The sequence below is a fragment of the Leucopleurus acutus genome (assembly GCF_964270905.1).
Source record: "Leucopleurus acutus genome assembly, chromosome: 12".
NCBI classification, from domain to species: domain Eukaryota; kingdom Metazoa; phylum Chordata; class Mammalia; order Artiodactyla; family Delphinidae; genus Leucopleurus; species Leucopleurus acutus.
The window spans coordinates 81,028,805-81,047,167 of record NC_139154.1 but is presented as its reverse complement, the minus strand read 5'-3'; the positions used below and the strand labels follow the sequence as shown (position 1 = coordinate 81,047,167).

General features: G+C 36.2%; 1 protein-coding gene across 6 annotated transcripts in view; it reads right to left on the bottom strand.

Moving 5' to 3' along the window:
* The window catches only part of EHBP1 (EH domain binding protein 1), a 536,766-nt gene that overhangs the window by 259,898 nt on the left and 258,505 nt on the right, over window positions 1–18,363 (bottom strand). For all 6 annotated transcript variants that reach the window (XM_082851650.1, XM_082851653.1, XM_082851649.1 and 3 more), the window contains one exon: window positions 7,408–7,461. In XM_082851650.1, the coding sequence (XP_082707776.1) occupies window positions 7,408–7,461 (54 nt within the window). The remainder of the gene's footprint in view (window positions 1–7,407; window positions 7,462–18,363) is intronic.

Here is an 18,363-nt window from a genome sequence, read left to right as displayed (position 1 = left end):
TCTGAAGCTTCCCCCCGACCACCCCCCGTCTCTGCCAGTGAAGGGGCTTCCTAGTGTGTGGAAACCTTTCCTCCTTCATAGCTCCCTCCCCGAGGTGCAGGTTCTGTCCCTATTCTTTTGTCTGTTTTTTCTTTTGCCCTACCCAGGTACGTGGGGAGTTTCTTGCATTTTGGGAAGTCTGAGGTCTTCTGCCAGCATTCAGTAGGTGTTCTGTAGGAGTTGATCCACATGTAGATGTACTTTTGATGTATCTGTGGGGAGGAAGGTGATCTCCATGTCTTACTCTTCCACCATCTTGAAGGTCCCCCTCATGTAATAACTTAATGGAGCATAATCTGTAAATATACTGAATTGCTATGCTGTATACCTGAAATTAATACAATATTGTAAATTAACTATACTTCAATTAAAAAAATAACTTTATCTTTTAGGTTTCAACTTATACATCACTTTCAATAGAAAGCTTCCCCTCATCCACCAAGACTGGGTTAAGCACTCTTTATATGTGCACATTTAACACCCTATACTTTTATTGTGGTGGTTGCCTGTTTATTTCCCTCTCAGACTGTAGGATACTTGGAGTCAGGAGCCATAGCTTTTTCAGTATTATACTCTCAATAACTAGCAAATATCTACGACATGGTATCCATTTAATCAACAGTTAGTGAATGAATAAGCAAATATGAATACCAAGACTTTAATCTGGTGAAGTTTTATATTGTTCTACTTGCTTGATCTGTAAGGTATGATTAACATTAATAAAGTTGATGAACTGGGACAAAAATCAGAAAATCTAACCAAAAAGACTACCCAATAGTATACACATGTAAGATACACATAACAGTATGAAAATAGTGCTTTGTTGCTGCTAAATAAAACTTAAATTTGTTAGCTAGGACATTTTACAAAGTAAACTACTACATGAAATAAATTGTTTAACATGCAGTAGTTTATTTACTACTTTAACACAGGGTTTCTTGCGTCACACATAGATAAATACCTCACAGTAGACTTTAGATGTTAATCCATGTAAGGTCCCTTCCGGGGTCAAGAATTGATACAATATCTAAGATTAACTTTAAATAATCTGGTTTAAAAAACAGTGGGAATGAAATAAAAGTGGGGATGAAATAAGTTTACCAAAGTATTGAAGATTATTGAAGCTTGGAGATGGGTACATAGAGGTTTATTACTCCTTCTACATTTTTTTTCTTATTTCTTTTACATTGAAGTATAGTTAATTTACAATGTTGTGTTAGTTTCTGGTGTACAGCAAAGTGATTCAGATATATAGAGATATACATATATCTATATATATCCTTTTTCACATTCTTTTCCAGTATACTTTATTACTATAAACTATAAGATATTGAATATAGTTCCCTATGCTATACAGTAGGACTTTGTTGTTTATCTATTTTACAGATAGTAGTTTGTATCTGCTAATCCCAAACTCCTAATTTATCCCTCTCCTACCCTTTCCCCTTTGGTAACCGATGTTTTTTTTCAATGTTTGTGAGTCTGTTTCTGTTTTGTAAATATGTTCATTTATATTATTCTTTAGATTCCACATATAAGTGATATCATATGATATTTGTCTCTCTCTGACTTACTTCACTTAGTATGATAATTTCTATTATCATAGTGAGTAAATGAGATAATGTGTATATAGCATTCCACACAGTACCTGATATATAGTAAGTATCCAATAAATTTGTTACGGTAATATATTTTGGAGACTTCTGCATTTTATTGGGATATTTTATATTAAACAAAAACTTTAAATTTCACTGATTGTGGGGTTATAACAAAGTGCAAAGAAAATAAAGATATCAAAATTCCGTTTTTGAATGCTCTTTTGGAGCATGCCTTCTCAGTGTCACAACAATTTACTAAGAGACTTTCAAACAAAACCCAGACTTTACAAGAGAAAAAGACAGTCCTTTGAAATTCACTAGGTCTTCTGTATGTAATGTGGAAACATACATACAGAAAGCATGTACTAAAATGTAAAGCAGAGCACAATATTATAACATGTTATTGCTACAGGAATAGAACTGTTTCTCTAGACCAGAGTCAATTTCATCATTCACCACTGAGGGGAGCTGTAACCTAGGAAAAGGTTTATATAGCATTGCAAGGTTAAACTTTCTAGAACCTTGTAATATTGGTTTAATAAATTCTTATTAAAATATCTTTCAAATTAATTTGACAAGTATGCCTGAATTCTCTTTTGGAGACCTTACAAGAAATAATAAAGCTCATTATATCTATGTAACTGTAATAGTGGAATCCCTATCCCCCTTCCTTGCTTTTTCTCTTTAGCACTTATATATTTAACATGTATTTAACATATATTATATATTTATATTATCTAACATAGTATATATTTCCCATATATTAATTTTTATTTTCTGTCTCTCTCTCTCTCACACACACACAAATGTAAACTCCATGAGGAAGAGATTTTTAATGTGTTTTATATACCACTCTATTGCCAGTACCTAGAAGAGTGCCCAGCACAAAATACATACTCAGTGAATTACCTGCTACTGAATGAATGAATGAATATGATGATGTCAAGCAAAGTGAACTGCTACTACCTGAAAAATGTAATGTCTACTTATATTGAATTTAGGTTTAAAAGAAAATTTCTAAGAACAGTTCTTTAATCCTATACATGAGTATATAGAGAGATCCCATGAGAATGGCTTAGTATACATTCATAGTAGAATCCCTCTTAAATCATCTGAATGTCACAGAGAATTGGTCAATTAAAGGGAAGAATTATAAATACTGATACACAAACATTTTAATTTTGTTTAATACATATTAATGTGTTTCATTCACCAGTTTTCATGGGCTCTTCTTTGAGTATAATTTCGTTGACTGCCAATTTTCTCATAATCAACAGCCATAACGTATCATTAGTGTACTTCAATCACTTTTAAATGAAATCAATATATACGGACAAAAGAGAAATAATCTGAATGCAAAATCCTTTCAGATTTTCATAAATTTTCCCAATTTTTTACAGTTGTATTTCCACACCAGATTTGAGAGCAGTTTTAACAACTCACTTCTATCAACTCTTTCTAAAGCATTTTAACGGTTTTCATGAAATAATGCCTCAAACTGATATTTCACTGGCCTAGGAAACATCTAATTAAATTATATAATTACAATAACGGGTCAACAGCATTACACGAGGTCTTGTAAGGGGTCAAACTCAACTTACAACTCACCTGTGAGAGAAGTGTGCAGAAGTGTGTCAGAGAGTAGCCTACTAACCATGTTGACACATATGGGATTAAAACCAGGACGTTTTACAGACAGAATGGAAAGTATGAGGTAATCCATGTAAATTAACTAGAGACTGATCAGGAGAACCTCTACTGTAATGACATATGGATCCCTCACATAATATCTCACTGCCACTAGAGTCTACTTTTTGAATTTTTCTTCAATATAGTTGATGAATGCTAATTCCTGTCTTAAAAAGAATAAACCTTACAGGATACTGAGTTTGAGTATAATCATTTATTCACTCACTCCTTCAACAACATATAATATATTGAGTACCTAGTACACAAAAGGTACTATGTTAAAAAATTGTGATAGCTACAAATGTAAGTGGAACAGAACTCTTCCCCTATTACTTTGCCAAGCAAGAGTCCTTTTAGCACCTCAGAAAACTGACCCAGGTTTTCCAGAAGAGGAAAAAGAGTTAACACACCTGGATAGGTAGAGAAAAAAAATATTCTCAAAATTCATTTTTTTCTCACCATACAGAAGTTGGTCCCAGCAGAAAAAAATTAAGTTCCTCCTGAAAACTAAAGAGGGAGACATGCCCAATTCTAGTCTATCTTCCATGTGAGAATACACCACTTTTGTTTTGTTTTAGGGTTAATTATATAAACTCATCCTTTCACATTAAATAGTTCACAATTTATGACAGTTGTCCTAAAGTATGTAAATTAGTGTGTTCTCCTTTAAGTTAATGTATTTTAAATGGTTTAGTCACAACATGTGCATTCATGCTCTTTCCCATGCATTAATAAGAGTAAAACAATTTCACCACAGTTCCTAAGTCTGGTAACTTTATACAATGTAAGTAAATAATGGATGCATTTAATACTTACCTCTTTTAAAAAATAAACATTAGGCTAGTAAAATAGGTCAAATCCCATAAATGTCTCTTCAAAAACAAAACAAAACAAAACCTGCTGTAAAAACAGGCAAAAGTCAACAATAAAATAATCATAAGAAACTCATCTAATAAACTATCTGTTATTTTCTTGCATTAGGTTCCTAGCAATCATCATCATTATTGCTGTCACTATTATTAATAGCTAAGGAATTTATTGTGTGTTCCTCTCACATTCTGATTAATTTTACTTCTCTTCAAATTAGGTCTTCAATACGTAGGTTCCCCTAAGTTCTGACCATCTCTTTAAAGATGGCGGGTTTTGTTTTTTGTTTTTTTAATACCCATGGCTGAGAAGTTAGGTTTCTACTACAAAGGCTAATACGTGAAAAGTATGTTTACATGAAAAGTGAGTTGAAACCACAATTCAATTTTCTTTCTTTCATTCTTTGTTTTTTTTTTCCCCCTAATCCTGGCATAGGAAATAACTATTATAGCAACAAGGAGTAGGGGGAAAAAACGGTTGTGCTAAAAAAGTTCAGAATAGGAAACTTGCAATAATACTCATAATCCATTCCATAAATAAAAATATACAGAAAATATATATGCCAATATTGATTGGTTAAAGAAAGATATAAATTAGGGAGTTATTAATTGATCCCAAAATGACATGCCAGATAACTCTTTTAAATATATCATTCTCCAAGAACTTGAAAATCAAAAATTTGATCTACAAAAAGATAATTTCCAAAAAAGTTTATAAAAATATTCCTATTGACTGAAACAAAGTCATGGACCTAGAAAATTCCTCTGAGATCATTTAGTAGAAACCTTTCGTTTTACAGATGAAGAAATTAACTCCTAGAAAATAATCTCAAGGTCACCAGCTTTGAAGGCACATCAGGATTTATACTCAATTCTAACCAATCAAAAGCTCATGTCTTCTCTATACTATGATATGGGAGAAAGGAAAATGCATTTTTTTCATATAAGAATATGAGGAGGCAGAATGACAAGAAGGTAGAAAATCTTTCAGCTATTAAAAAGCATAATGATGGCTGGAAATCTCCACAAATGCAATGTTCTCTCCACAATGTAACTCAGAGTAAGGTCTCCAAAATCTTCTGATGACAGAGTAAAATTTAACCTCTAGTAACAGTTCAATTAAAATTTTGGTTTTATAAAGCTTTATAAACAATATGAATAGTTAAAAGTCATCTATATTATTTTTATTAGATTTTTGTGAATCTAATTTAATAATAAACACTTGGAAAGAAGAATTGCTAATGTATTTTATTTTCCATTTTCCTCCTATGGCCACTCCCTTACCTAACAGATTTCTAGCAACTTCAATCACTTGAGTAATAAATAGGCAAATGAGCAAAATAAGCTGCTGGGCTTAAATATATTTTTCATAAAAAGGATATAAATGTACACTTCGACTTGAGAAACACATACCCCAACATGGAAAGTATAATCCAAAATATACCTCTTTATCTCGTGATCCATTTAAATCTCACTGTTTTAATTTTAGTATTTCTCTATAGACCTTTAAAATATTTTTATAAAATATATAACACAGAACTTAAAAATATTTTTCCTAAAATCCTACAGATTTGAATGCCTTTTGCATCCAAACCTGATCTATATCATATAGCTTTTTTTTTTTACTTGTACCTTTCAGTAACAGCTTATAACCTATTGCTCAGAAATTTAGAACTGCTGTGTCTCTATCCTAAGATTAATTAGAGGAGTAATAAGAACACCTTTCTAAACAAATATAAAGTTAGTGTTTACATACTTTTACCATTAATTACAACCCCAAATTAACTGGCTAATTCTTTAGTACATCAAATTAACAAAGATGTATAACAGAGCCGCGGGTATTGAAAACCGTAAAAACATCCATTGGGGAGAAGCTCTTAACTTAATGAAAGCTAGATTTTTAAGGCTGTAACCAATTTCAAGAAGTGTAAGTTTGTTTGTTTTTAAAACCTCAATGCTATTCCAAATATAGTGTTCAAACCTATCGCTATAGAAAATCCAGAACTGTTAACATGTGTGAACCATAACACAATGACATTGGCTTGATATCCAGCCATCAGAACTCCTTCCACTGTGTTTGGACCTGATCTCCTTCCCAAGCTTCCCAGATCTTCATGTCTAAAAATGGCCCAGCTATTGCTGGAAAAAGTATAAGATTCCTTTCAGCACTGAGATATAAAACAAAGTCAGGCACAGAAAGGAAGAATATGCTGTTATAAAGCATGTTATAACTGTTACAGGGCTTCCCTGGTGGCGCAGTGGTTGAGAGTCCACCTGCCGATGCAGGGGACACGGGATCATGCCCAGTCTGGGAAGATCCCACATGCCGCAGAGCGGCTAGGCCCATAAGCCATGGACGCTGAGCCTGCGCGTCCAGAGCCTGTTGCTCCGCAACGGGAGAGGCCACAACAGTGAGAGGCCTGCGTACCACGAAAAAAAAAAAAAAACCGTTACAAATATATTTTAGAACTTTAATAACAATCATGGTAATGATGTCAATGACAACGATAAAAGCTAATATTCATTGAAATTATTTAATCCTCACAAACCTGTAAATTGATTGCTGAGAAGTTAAGAAACTTACCACAATCACAGAGCCTATAAATGGAAGAGCTAGGGCTTGCAATTAGGTCTATCAGACTCCAGAATCCACATTCTTTCTCACTGTATCTTCATGGCCTGTCTTCCCTAATCTCCATTCAATAAACATTTATTAAACAACTACTATATGCCTGCAAGTCACGTGGGACTCCACAATATGTAAACTAATTGAAGATGATTATTAAAGTACCACTCTAGAATCCCTCAACCCAAAGAGTTAAAGCACATACTTTTTTTTAAAGATTTCTAAGATCATTCATAGTTTCATTCAAAAAATGTTTCAATGAGCATTTGTTATGTGAGAAGCACCATATCAGATGCTAAATAGATAAAAAGATGAATAAGACATGATCCTTCCCTCAAGCCCCCAACAGAATACATAGAGCATATACATAATTCAGCATTGAAGAGTATTTTTACGTCTATATTTTTAACAAAAATATTTACAAATAATTCTGCTACCGGCTATCATTTCATTTAAAAAATTCTAAAAGTTACAAATCACTATTTAATTTTTATAAGGCAACATTTCTCCTACCACCAAAATGCTAATGTACCTTAGTAATTTATACAGTCAAAAATATGAAAGATGACAGAATTTACGATTAGCTTACATTTTCTATGACAAATGTCCACTCTTTATCTTCAAATTCCTCTGCATGAGGATCCTGTAACAAAAGTAAAATATAAAGTTGAAATACATTTCTTAATTCAGTCAATCCAGTTAAAAAAATACAAACAGCCTTGCTCCTAGCTTTTTCCAACTTTTTAAAAAAGGAGAGGCAGAATGGCCTACTCTTAAGAAACTTCCATAACTTATCTAAATTTAAATCATTATTTTTTACTAAGAAATTCTCTATTTTACTTATGTTAATGCATATCATTATCTTCTATCATTGCATCTAAAACAATACAAAAAAAACTGAGGGACAAATATATGATATCACTTATATGTGGAATCTAAAAAAATTGGTACAAATGAACTTATTTACAAAACAGAAATAGAGTCAGAGATGTAGAAAACAAACTTATGGTTATCAAGGGGCAAGGGGGGGTGGGAGGGATAAAATGGGAGATTGGAATTGACATCTACACACTATATATAAAATAATTAATAAGAACCTACTGTATAGCACAGGAAACTCGACTCAATACTCTGTAATGACCTACAGGGGAACAGAATCTAAATGAGTGGATAGAACCAACAGGAGGATGGCGGAAGAGTTAAGACACGGAGATCACCTTCCTCCCCACAGATACATCAGGAATACATCTACACGTGGAACAACTCCTACAGAACACCTACTGAAGGCTGGCAGAAGACCTCAGACCTCCCAAAAGGCAAGAAACTCCCCACGTACCTGGGTAGGGCAAAAAAAAAAGAATAAACAGAGACAAAAGAATAGGAACGGGACCTGCACCAGTGGGAGGGAGCTGTGAAGGAGGAAAAGTTTCCACACACTAGGAAGCCCCTTTGCGGGCGGAGACTGCGGGTGGCGGAGCGGGGAAGCTTCGGACATAGAGCCACGGAGAAGAGCACAACAACGAGTGCGGAGGGCAAAGCGGAGAGATTCCCGCACAGAGGATCGGTGCCGACCAGCACTCACCAGCCCGAGAGGCTTGTCTGCTCACCCGCCGGGGCGGGCAGGGCTGAGAGCTGAGGCTCCGGCTTCAGTCAGAGCACAGGGAGAGGACTGGGGTTGGCGGCATGTACACAGCCTGCAGGGGGTTAGTGCACCATGGCTAGCCAGGAGGGAGTCCGGGGGGAAAAGTCTGGACCTGCCGAAGAGGCAAGAGACTTCTTCTTCCCTCTTTGTTTCCTGGTGCGCGAGGAGAGGGGATTAAGAGTGCAGCTTAAAAGAGCTCCAGAGCCAGGCGTGAGCCGCGGCTAACAGCGCAGACCCCAGAGATGGGCAAGAGATGCTAAGACTGCTGCTGCCGCCGCCAAGAAGCCTGTGTGCGAGCACAGGTCACTCTCCACACCTCCCTTCCGGGGAGCCTATGCAGCCCGCCATGCCAGGGTCCCGGAATCCAGGGACAACTTCCCCGGGAGAACGCACGGCGTGCCTCAGGCTGATGCAATGTCACGCCAGCCTCTGCCACTGCAGGCTCGCCCCGCACTCCGTACCCCTCCCTCCCTCCGGCCTAAGGGAGCCAGAGACCCCGAATCAGTGGCTCCTTTAACCCCGTCCTGTCTGAGCGAAGAACAGATGCCCTCTGGCGACCTACACACAGAGGCGGGGCCAAATCCAAAGCTGAGCCCCGGCAGCTGTGCAAACAAAGAAGAGAAAGGGAAATCTCTCCCAGCAGCCTCAGGAGCAGCGGATTAAATCTCCACAATCAACTTGATGCACCCTGCATCTGCAGAATACCTGAATAGACAACAAATCATCCCAAATTGAGGAGGTGGACTTTGAGAGCAAGATTTATTATTTTTTCCCCTTTTCCTCTTTTTGTTAGTGTGTATGTGTATGGTTCTGTGTGAGATTCTGTGTGTATAGCTTTGCTTTCACCATTTGTCCTAGGGTTCTATCCGTCCGTTTTTTTTTTTAATTTTTAAAAAAATTTTTTTCTTAATAATTTTTTTAATAACTTTATTTTATCTTACTTTATTTTCTTTTATCCTCTTTCTTTCTTTCTTTCTACTTTTTCTACCTTTTATTCTGAGCCGTGTGGATGAAAGGCTCTTGGTGCTGCAGCCAGGAGTCAGTGCTGTGCCACTGAGGTGGGAGAACCAACTTCAGGACGCTAGTCCACAAGAGACCTCCCAGCTCCACGTAATATCAAACGGCAAAAATCTCCCAGAGATCTCCATCTCAACACGAACACCCAGCTTCTCTCAACGACCAGCAAGCTACAATGCTGGACACCCTATGCCAAACAACTAGCAAGACAGGAATACAACCCCACCCATTAGCAGAGAGGCTGCCTAAAATCATAATAAGGCCACAGACACCCCAAAACACACCACCAGACGTGGACCTACCCACCAGAAAGGCAAGATCCAGCCTCATCCACCAGAACACAGGCACTAGTCCCCTCCACCAGCAAGCCTACACAAACCACTGAACCAACTTTAGTCACTGGGGACAGACACCAAAAACAACGGGAACTACGAACCTGCAGCCTGCAAAAAGGAGACCCCAAACACAGTAAGATAAGCAAAATGAGAAGACAGAAAAACAGCAGATGAAGGAGCAAGATAAAAACCCACCAGACCTAACAAATGAAGAGGAAATAGGCAGGCTACCTGAAAAAGAATTCAGAATAATGACAGTAAAAATGATCCAAAATCTTGGAAATAGAATAGAAAAAATGCAAGAAACATTTAACAAGGACCTAGAAGAACTAAAGATGAAACAAGCAATGATGAACAACACAATAAATGAAATTAAAAATACTCTAGAAGGGATCAATAGCAGAATAACTGAGGCAGAAGAACGGATAAGTGACCTGGAAGATAAAATAGTGGAAATAACTACTGCAGAGCAGAATAAAGAAAAAAGAATGAAAAGAACTGAGGACAGTCTCAGAGACCTCTGGGATAACATTACACGCACCAACATTCGAATTATAGGGGTTCCAGAAGAAGAAGAGAAAAAGAAAAGGACGGAGAAAATATTTGAAGAGATTATAGTTGAAAACTTCCCTAATATGGGAAAGGAAATAGTTAATCAAGTCCAGGAAGCACAGAGAGTCCCATACAGGATAAATCCAAGGAGAAACACGCCAAGACACATATTAATCAAACTGTCAAAAATTAAATACAAAGAAAACATATTAAAAGCAGCAAGGGAAAAACAACAAATAACACACAAGGGACTCCCCATAAGGTTAACAGCTGATCTTTCAGCAGAAACTCTGCAAGCCAGAAGGGAGTGGCAGGACATATTTAAAGTGATGAAGGAGAAAAACCTACAAACAAGATTACTCTACCCAGCAAGGATCTCATTCAGATTTGATGGAGAAATTAAAATCTTTACAGACAAGCAAAAGCTGAGAGAGTTCAGCACCACCAAACCAGCTTTACAACAAATGCTAAAGGATCTCCTCTAGGCAAGAAACACAAGAGAAGGAAAAGACCTACAATAACAAACCCAAAACAATTAAGAAAATGGGTATAGGAACATACATATCGACAATTATCTTAAATGTAAATGGATTAAATGCTCCCACCAAAAGACATAGACTGATGAATGGATACAAAAACAAGACCCATATATATATGCCGTCTACAAGAGACCCACTTCAGACCTAGAGACACATACAGACTGAAAGTGAGGGGATGGAAAAAGATATTCCATGCAAATGGAAACCAAAAGAAAGCTGGAGTAGCAATTCTCATATCAGACAAAATAGACTTTAAAATAAAGCCTATTAGAAGAGACAAAGAAGGACACTACATAATGATCAAGGGATCGACCCAAGAAGAAGATATAACAATTGTAAATATTTATGCACCCAACATAGGAGCACCTCAATACATAAGGCAAATACTAACAGCTATAAAAGGGGAAACCGACAGTAACACATTCATAATAGGGACTTTAACACCCCACTTTCACCAATGGACAGATCATCCAAAGTGAAAATAAATAAGGAAACACAAGCTTTAAATGATACATTAAACAAGATGGACTTAATTGATATTTATAGGACATTCCATCCAAAAACAACAGAATACACATTCTTCTCAAGTGCTCATGGAACATTCTCCAGGATAGATCATATCTTGGGTCACAAATCAAGCCTTGGTAAATTTAAGAAAATTGAAATTGTATCAAGTATCTTTTCTGACCACAACGCTATGAGACTAGATATCAATTACAGGAAAAGATCTGTAAAAAATACAAACACATGGAGGCTAAACAATACACTACTTAATAATGAAGTGATCAGGGAATAAATCAAAGAGGAAATCAAAAAATACCTAGAAACAAGTGACAATGGAGACACGACGACCCAAAACCTATGGGATGCAGCAAAAGCAGTTCTAAGAGGGAAGTTTATAGCAATACAATCCTACCTTAAGAAACAGGAAACATCTCGAATAAACAACCTAACCTTGCACCTAAAGCAATTAGAGAAAAAAGAACAAAAAAACCCCAAAGTTAGCAGAAGGAAAGAAATCATAAAGATCAGATCAGAAATAAATGAAAAAGAAATGAAGGAAACGATAGCAATGATCAATAAAACTAAAAGCTGGCTCTTTGAGAAGATAAGCAAAATTGATAAACCATTAGCCAGACTCATCAAGAAAAAAAGGGAGAAGACTCAAATCAATAGAATTAGCAATGAAAAAGGATAAGTAACAACTGACACTGCAGAAATACAAAAGATCATGAGAGATTACTACAAGCAACTCTATGCCAATAAAAATGGACAACCTGGAAGAAATGGACAAATTCTTAGAAATGCACAACCTGCCAAGACTGAATCAGGAAGAAATAGAAAATATGAACAGACCAATCACAAGCACTGAAATTGAAACTGTGATGAAAAATCTTCCAACAAACAAAAGCCCAGGACCAGATGGCTTCACAAGCGAATTCTATCAAACATTTAGAGAAGAGCTAACACCTATCCTGCTCAAACTCTTGCAAAATATAGCAGAGGAAAGAACACGCCCAAACTCATTCTACGAGGCCACCATCACCCTGATACCAAAACCAGACAAAGATGTCACAAAGAAAGAAAACTACAGGCAAATATCACTGATGAACATAGATGCAAAAATCCTCAACAAAATTCTAGCAAACAGAATCCAACAGCACATTAAAAGGATCATATACCATGATCAAGTGGGGTTTATCCCAGGAATGCAAGGATTCTTCAATATATGCAAATCAATCAATGTGATACACCATATTAACAAATTGAAGGATAAAAACCATATGATCACCTCCATAGATGCAGAAAAAGCTTCTGAGAAAATTCAACACCCATTTATGATAAAAACCCTCCAGAAAGTAGGCATAGAGGGAACTTTCCTCAATATAATAAAGGCCATATATGACAAACCCACCAGCCAACATCGTCCTCAATGGTGAAAAACTGAAAGCATTTCCACTAAGATCCGGAACAAGACAAGGTTGCCCACTCTCACCACTCTTATTCAACATAGTTTTGGAAGTTTTAGCCACAGCAATCAGAGGAGGAAAGGAAATAAAAGGAATCCAAATCAGAAAAGAAGAAGTAAAGCTCTCACTGTTTGCAGATGACATGATACTATACATAGAGAATCCTAAAGATGCTACCAGAAAACTACTAGGGCTAATCAATGAATTTGGTAAAGTGGCAGGATACAAAATTAATGCACAGAAATCTCTGGCATTCCTATACACTAATGATGAAAAATGTGAAAGTGAAATCAAGAAAACACTCCCATTTACCACTGCAACAAAAAGAATAAAATATCTAGGAATAAACCTACCTAAGGAGACACAAGACCTGTATGCAGAAAATTATAAGACACTGATGAAAGAAATTAAAGATGATACAAATAGATGGAGAGATATACCATGTTCTTGGATTGGAAGAATCAACACTGTGAAAATGACTCTACTACCCAAAGCAATCTACAGATTCAATGCAATCCCTATCAAACTACCACTGGCATTTTTCACAGAACTAGAACAAAAAATTTCACAGTTTGTATGGAAACACAAAAGATCCCGAATAGCCAATGCAATCTTGAGAACGAAAAACGGAGCTGGACGAATCAGGCTCCCTGACTTCAGACTATACTACAAGGCTACAGTAATCAAGACAGTATGGTACTGGCACAAAAACAGAAATATAGATCAATGGAACAGGATAGAAAGCCCAGAGATAAACCTACACACATATGGTCACCTTATCTTTGATAAAGGAGGCAGGAATGTACAGTGGAGAAAGGACAGCCTCTTCAATAAGTGGTGCTGGGAAAACTGGACAGGTACATGGAAAAGTATGAGATTAGATCACTCCCCAACACCATACACAAAAATAAGCTCAAAATGGATTAAAGACCTAAATGTAAGGCCAGAAACTATCAAACTCTTAGAGGAAAACATAGGCAGAACACTCTATGACATAAATCACAGCAAGATCCTTTTTGACCCACCTCGTAGAGAAATGGAAATAAAAACAAAAATAAACAAATGGGACCTAATGAAACTTCAAAGCTTTTGCACAGCAAAGGAAACCATAAACAAGACCAAAAGACAACCCTCAGAATGGGAGAAAATATTTGCAAATGAAGCAACTGACAAAGGATTAATCTCCAAAATTTACAAGCAGCTCATGCAGCTCAATAACAAAAAAACAAACAACGCAATCCAAAAATGGGCAGAAGACCTAAACAGACATTTCTCCAAAGAAGATATACAGACTGCCAACAAACACATGAAAGAATGCTCAACATCAGTAATCATTAGAGAAATGCAAATCAAAACTACAATGAGGTATCATCTCACACCGGTCAGAATGGCCGTCATCAAAAAATCTAGAAACAATAAATGCTGGAGAGGGTGTGGAGAAAAGGGAACACTCTTGTACTGCTGGTGGGAATGTGAATTGGTACAGCCACTATGTAGAACAGTATGGAGGTTCCTTAAAAAACTACAAATAGAACTACCATATGACCCAGCAATCATCCCACTACTGGGCATATACCCTGAGAAAACCATAATTCAAAAAGAGTCATGTACCAAAATGTTCATTGCAGCTCTATTTACAATAGCCAGGAGATGGAAACCACCTAAGTGTCCATCATCAGATGAATGGATAAAGAAGATGTGGCACATATATACAATGGAATATTACTCAGCCATAAAAAGAAACGAAATTGAGTTATTTGTAGTGAGGTGGATGGACCTAGAGTCTGTCATACAGAGTGAAGTAAGTCAGAAAAAGAAAGACAAATACAGTATGCTAACACGTATATATGGAATCTAAGAAAAAAAACTGTCATGAAGAACCTAGGGGTAAGATAGGAATAAAGACACAGACCTACTAGAGAATGGACTTGAGGATATGCGGAGGGGGAAGGGTAAGCTGGGCCAAAGTGAGAGAGTGGCACTACCAAAATGTAAAATAGATAGCTAGTGGGAAGCAGCTGCATAGCACAGGGAGATCAGCTCGGTGCTTTGTGACCTCCTATAGGGGTGGGATAGGGAGGCTGGGAGGGAGGGAGACGCAAGAGGGAAGAGATATGGGAACATATGTATATATATAACTGATTGACTTTGTTATAAAGCAGAAACTAACACACCATTGTAAAGCCATTATACTCCAATAAAGATGTAAAAAAAAAAACCAACAGGAAATTGATTTAGCCTCTCTTAGATTAATTTGGACATTAAAAAACTGTTCACTAAGGGCTGGGAAATCAGAAAGTAAAATGTGGAAAATGTGCTTACTTTTTGTACAGGGACTGCTGTTGTACTCTGATATCTGCTCTTCCCTTCTTATATAGTAATAGAATCCCCTACTTTTAAGCTGGGCACAGGGCCCTCCAAAATATTTCTCAGTTAGGACTGACTATGTTACTAAATTCTGGCCAAATCCATGTCAAGGGAAGAGTCTTTGAAGTGTCAGAGAGAAGTCGCTTCTTCCCGCTTTCCTCCTTCCTGCTGACTGGAATGTGAATATGATAGCTTGAACTCAAGCAGCCATCTTGGGCCATGAGGTGGGAGCCACAGGTTGAGGATGTGGAGCAAGAAGATAGAAGGAGCCTGGGTTCCAGATGATTGTGAAGCTGCCACACCAGTCCTGATTACTTATCTCAAAACGTTGTTTATATAAGAAAAATAAACTTCTATCTTGTTTAAGCTAAAAAAAAGAGTGGATATATGTATATGTACAACTGATTCACTTTGCTGTACAGCAGAAACTAACACAACATTGTATATCAACTATACTCCAATAAAAATTAAAAAAAAAAAAAAAGAAACCCAGGTTCAGATAACTTAGTGAGTGAACTATTAAGAAGCACTTTATTAAGATATTAAATGCCCATATGAAACTCTGCCCTCATTTCTATACCTCTAAGTATTTTAAACTCAAAGTATCACTTGAGGCAAGGTTTTCTTGGTGCAGAGGTTATATAAACATCTGGAATTTCAAAGTACCGCAAAGGACTTCATAATCTACACAAAATGGTAAGTTGGATGTTGATACCCCCATCCACCCTCCACCACCAGAAACCTGAGAAAGGGTAACAGATCCCACAACCAAATGCAGCTTTTTTCTATATGAGGCATACTTTTGCAAGTATTTGACAAATATTTATTAGCTACTTATTATACAAGGAATTGTAGAGGTGTTATATGGATTCAAATATAGTTGTCCGTGCCTTCGAAGACAAACAACTAATGTAAATACATATATGATGAATGAAATACATGGTTTTACTAAAGAATAGAAGACAATACATTTCTTAGAGGAATGAACAATAAAAGCTTGATGAGTGAGGAAGCATTTGGACTAGGTGGGATTGTACAGAATTTCCAAAGATATTAGAATAAGTAAAGGTAAAAGGCAATAGATTATAAGACAGCCAGGTCTGTCTGGCTTTTAGCCCTGTTGTTGGTTCAGTTTTATCTCTGCGTCCCCAGGACCTAGAAAAGTACCTGGCACACAGTGGTTTCTCAAGAATACTTCATGAATGAATTAATGAATATATATCTTACAAATTAACAAATATTGAACAGTAACTTATATATGATATACATTAATTCTCAAAGCTGATGAAACATTTTTTAGAAACAGAGATGATATATTACCCTTAAAAGAATAATTTTAATGGGACCAAGGGACATATCTGATAGGGCAAAGTCACTAAAAAGATGTAAAGGAGCAACAATAATGTTCATTTTGGACTATGTACATAATTAACTAATTATATTATTGACTAAACAAAAACATTTGTAGTAAAAATTGCTTCTAGCTTGAATCAACTGTCTTCTTTATATCCTACTCTCTACCCTCTAGTGTCTCTTTTACTACCATTGCACTAAAGAGAAAAATTGAAAATGGCTTAAAGAGCTGTTTTCCTTCTCAAAACCCTAAAATAGGCTTTTTTTTTTCATCTACTAGCAATAGCTATTTTCAATCTAATTCAAATTTCAAAATCAAGCATGCAGGCTAAAGAAATTAATTTCTGGTTAAGTCAGAGAAAAATGAAATACATTGATAACTTTTTTAAAAAGTACGTTGTCTATGAGCACAACTCTGAATACCATACCTAGGACAAAAAGGATTCAGAGCAGTCCTTTCCTATTTACAAGTTTCAGGATTAAGTAAATTGTGAGACTTTAAGTAAAAGGAAGGGGGAAATATGAAAGAGTTTTCCACTTGAATATTTTAAATGCAAGATCAAAAAAAATTACCATGAAAGAACGAAAAATTATTTTGTTTTACTTTTCTGCTTTTCTATGGAACTCTGGGAAGACACAGAGTAAGGAAGATAAAGTTATTTATCTAAGTATTTATTTAAGTATTTTAAATGGTCACAAGTTTGCCTCCATAGCACAACTGAAGAGAAATGTGTGTAATACAGCAAAATGGGGAGGAAGGGGTATTTGGGTTTTTTCCCTACAGACTAACACTTAAAGACATAAGAGTTCAGTGATAGGATATGCTGAACATTCTCATCAGCACTTGAAAACTACACTCACCTCCTAATCCTCCAAGTAACACATTTCAACAGCCACTTTCAACTCAGAATCACTCAGTGCATATCCTTTGCCCAAACACATGGCTGTCAGCCATTTATTGGCTCTCTTAACCCCTTGTTCTCTATCATCATTTTTTTTTAAAGTTGTGTAACTATGTCCATTCACTTGCTTTACCAATATAAACAGACTGAATCAAAAACACACAAGAGATTACTTAAAAGTCTTCCTCAAGCATGTCAGAGATTTTGCTGTTGTAATCTATATTCAGAATGGTTTGTATTACAGAACAGGCCATACAATGTAAAACAAAATCAAAAACAAACAAACCACCACCACCCCAGGGCTAAATCACAGTGTGACTGGGCAAGTTACCTTCTTCTTTAGTCTCAGTTTCCTTATCAGTACAATGGGAATAATTACAGAAGAATTAAATGAAATAGTACTCTAAAGTACTAAGAATTAAATGAAATAGTACTCTAAAGGTCTTGTTAACTACCAATCTTACTATATCATTTCATTAGGAGAGGTATGGTTAAGGGGGGTTTAGTAATAGGCTTTGAGGACAGCTGACTAAAGGGTATTAGGATGGTTCTGATCTTTCCTGAAAAAAAAGGAAGAGCAGCTACAGTCTCATCCCTGGGCAAACAAATCAAGTATTGTGTATACATGATAAGCATAATCAAGTAAGTTATAATAACAATAATATCAAAACTATAAAGGATCCAATAACAATGATATCAAAACTATAAAATATACATAAAGTGTTAAGAATCTCTGATAAAATAGAGTATCTATGAAACAGAGCGTTTAAAAGTAGTGTCCCATTCATGCGTTAGTACATCAACATTCAACATACTGTTTTGTTCTATTGATCCCTGCAGTAGTTCCAGAACATATGAATTAATATAC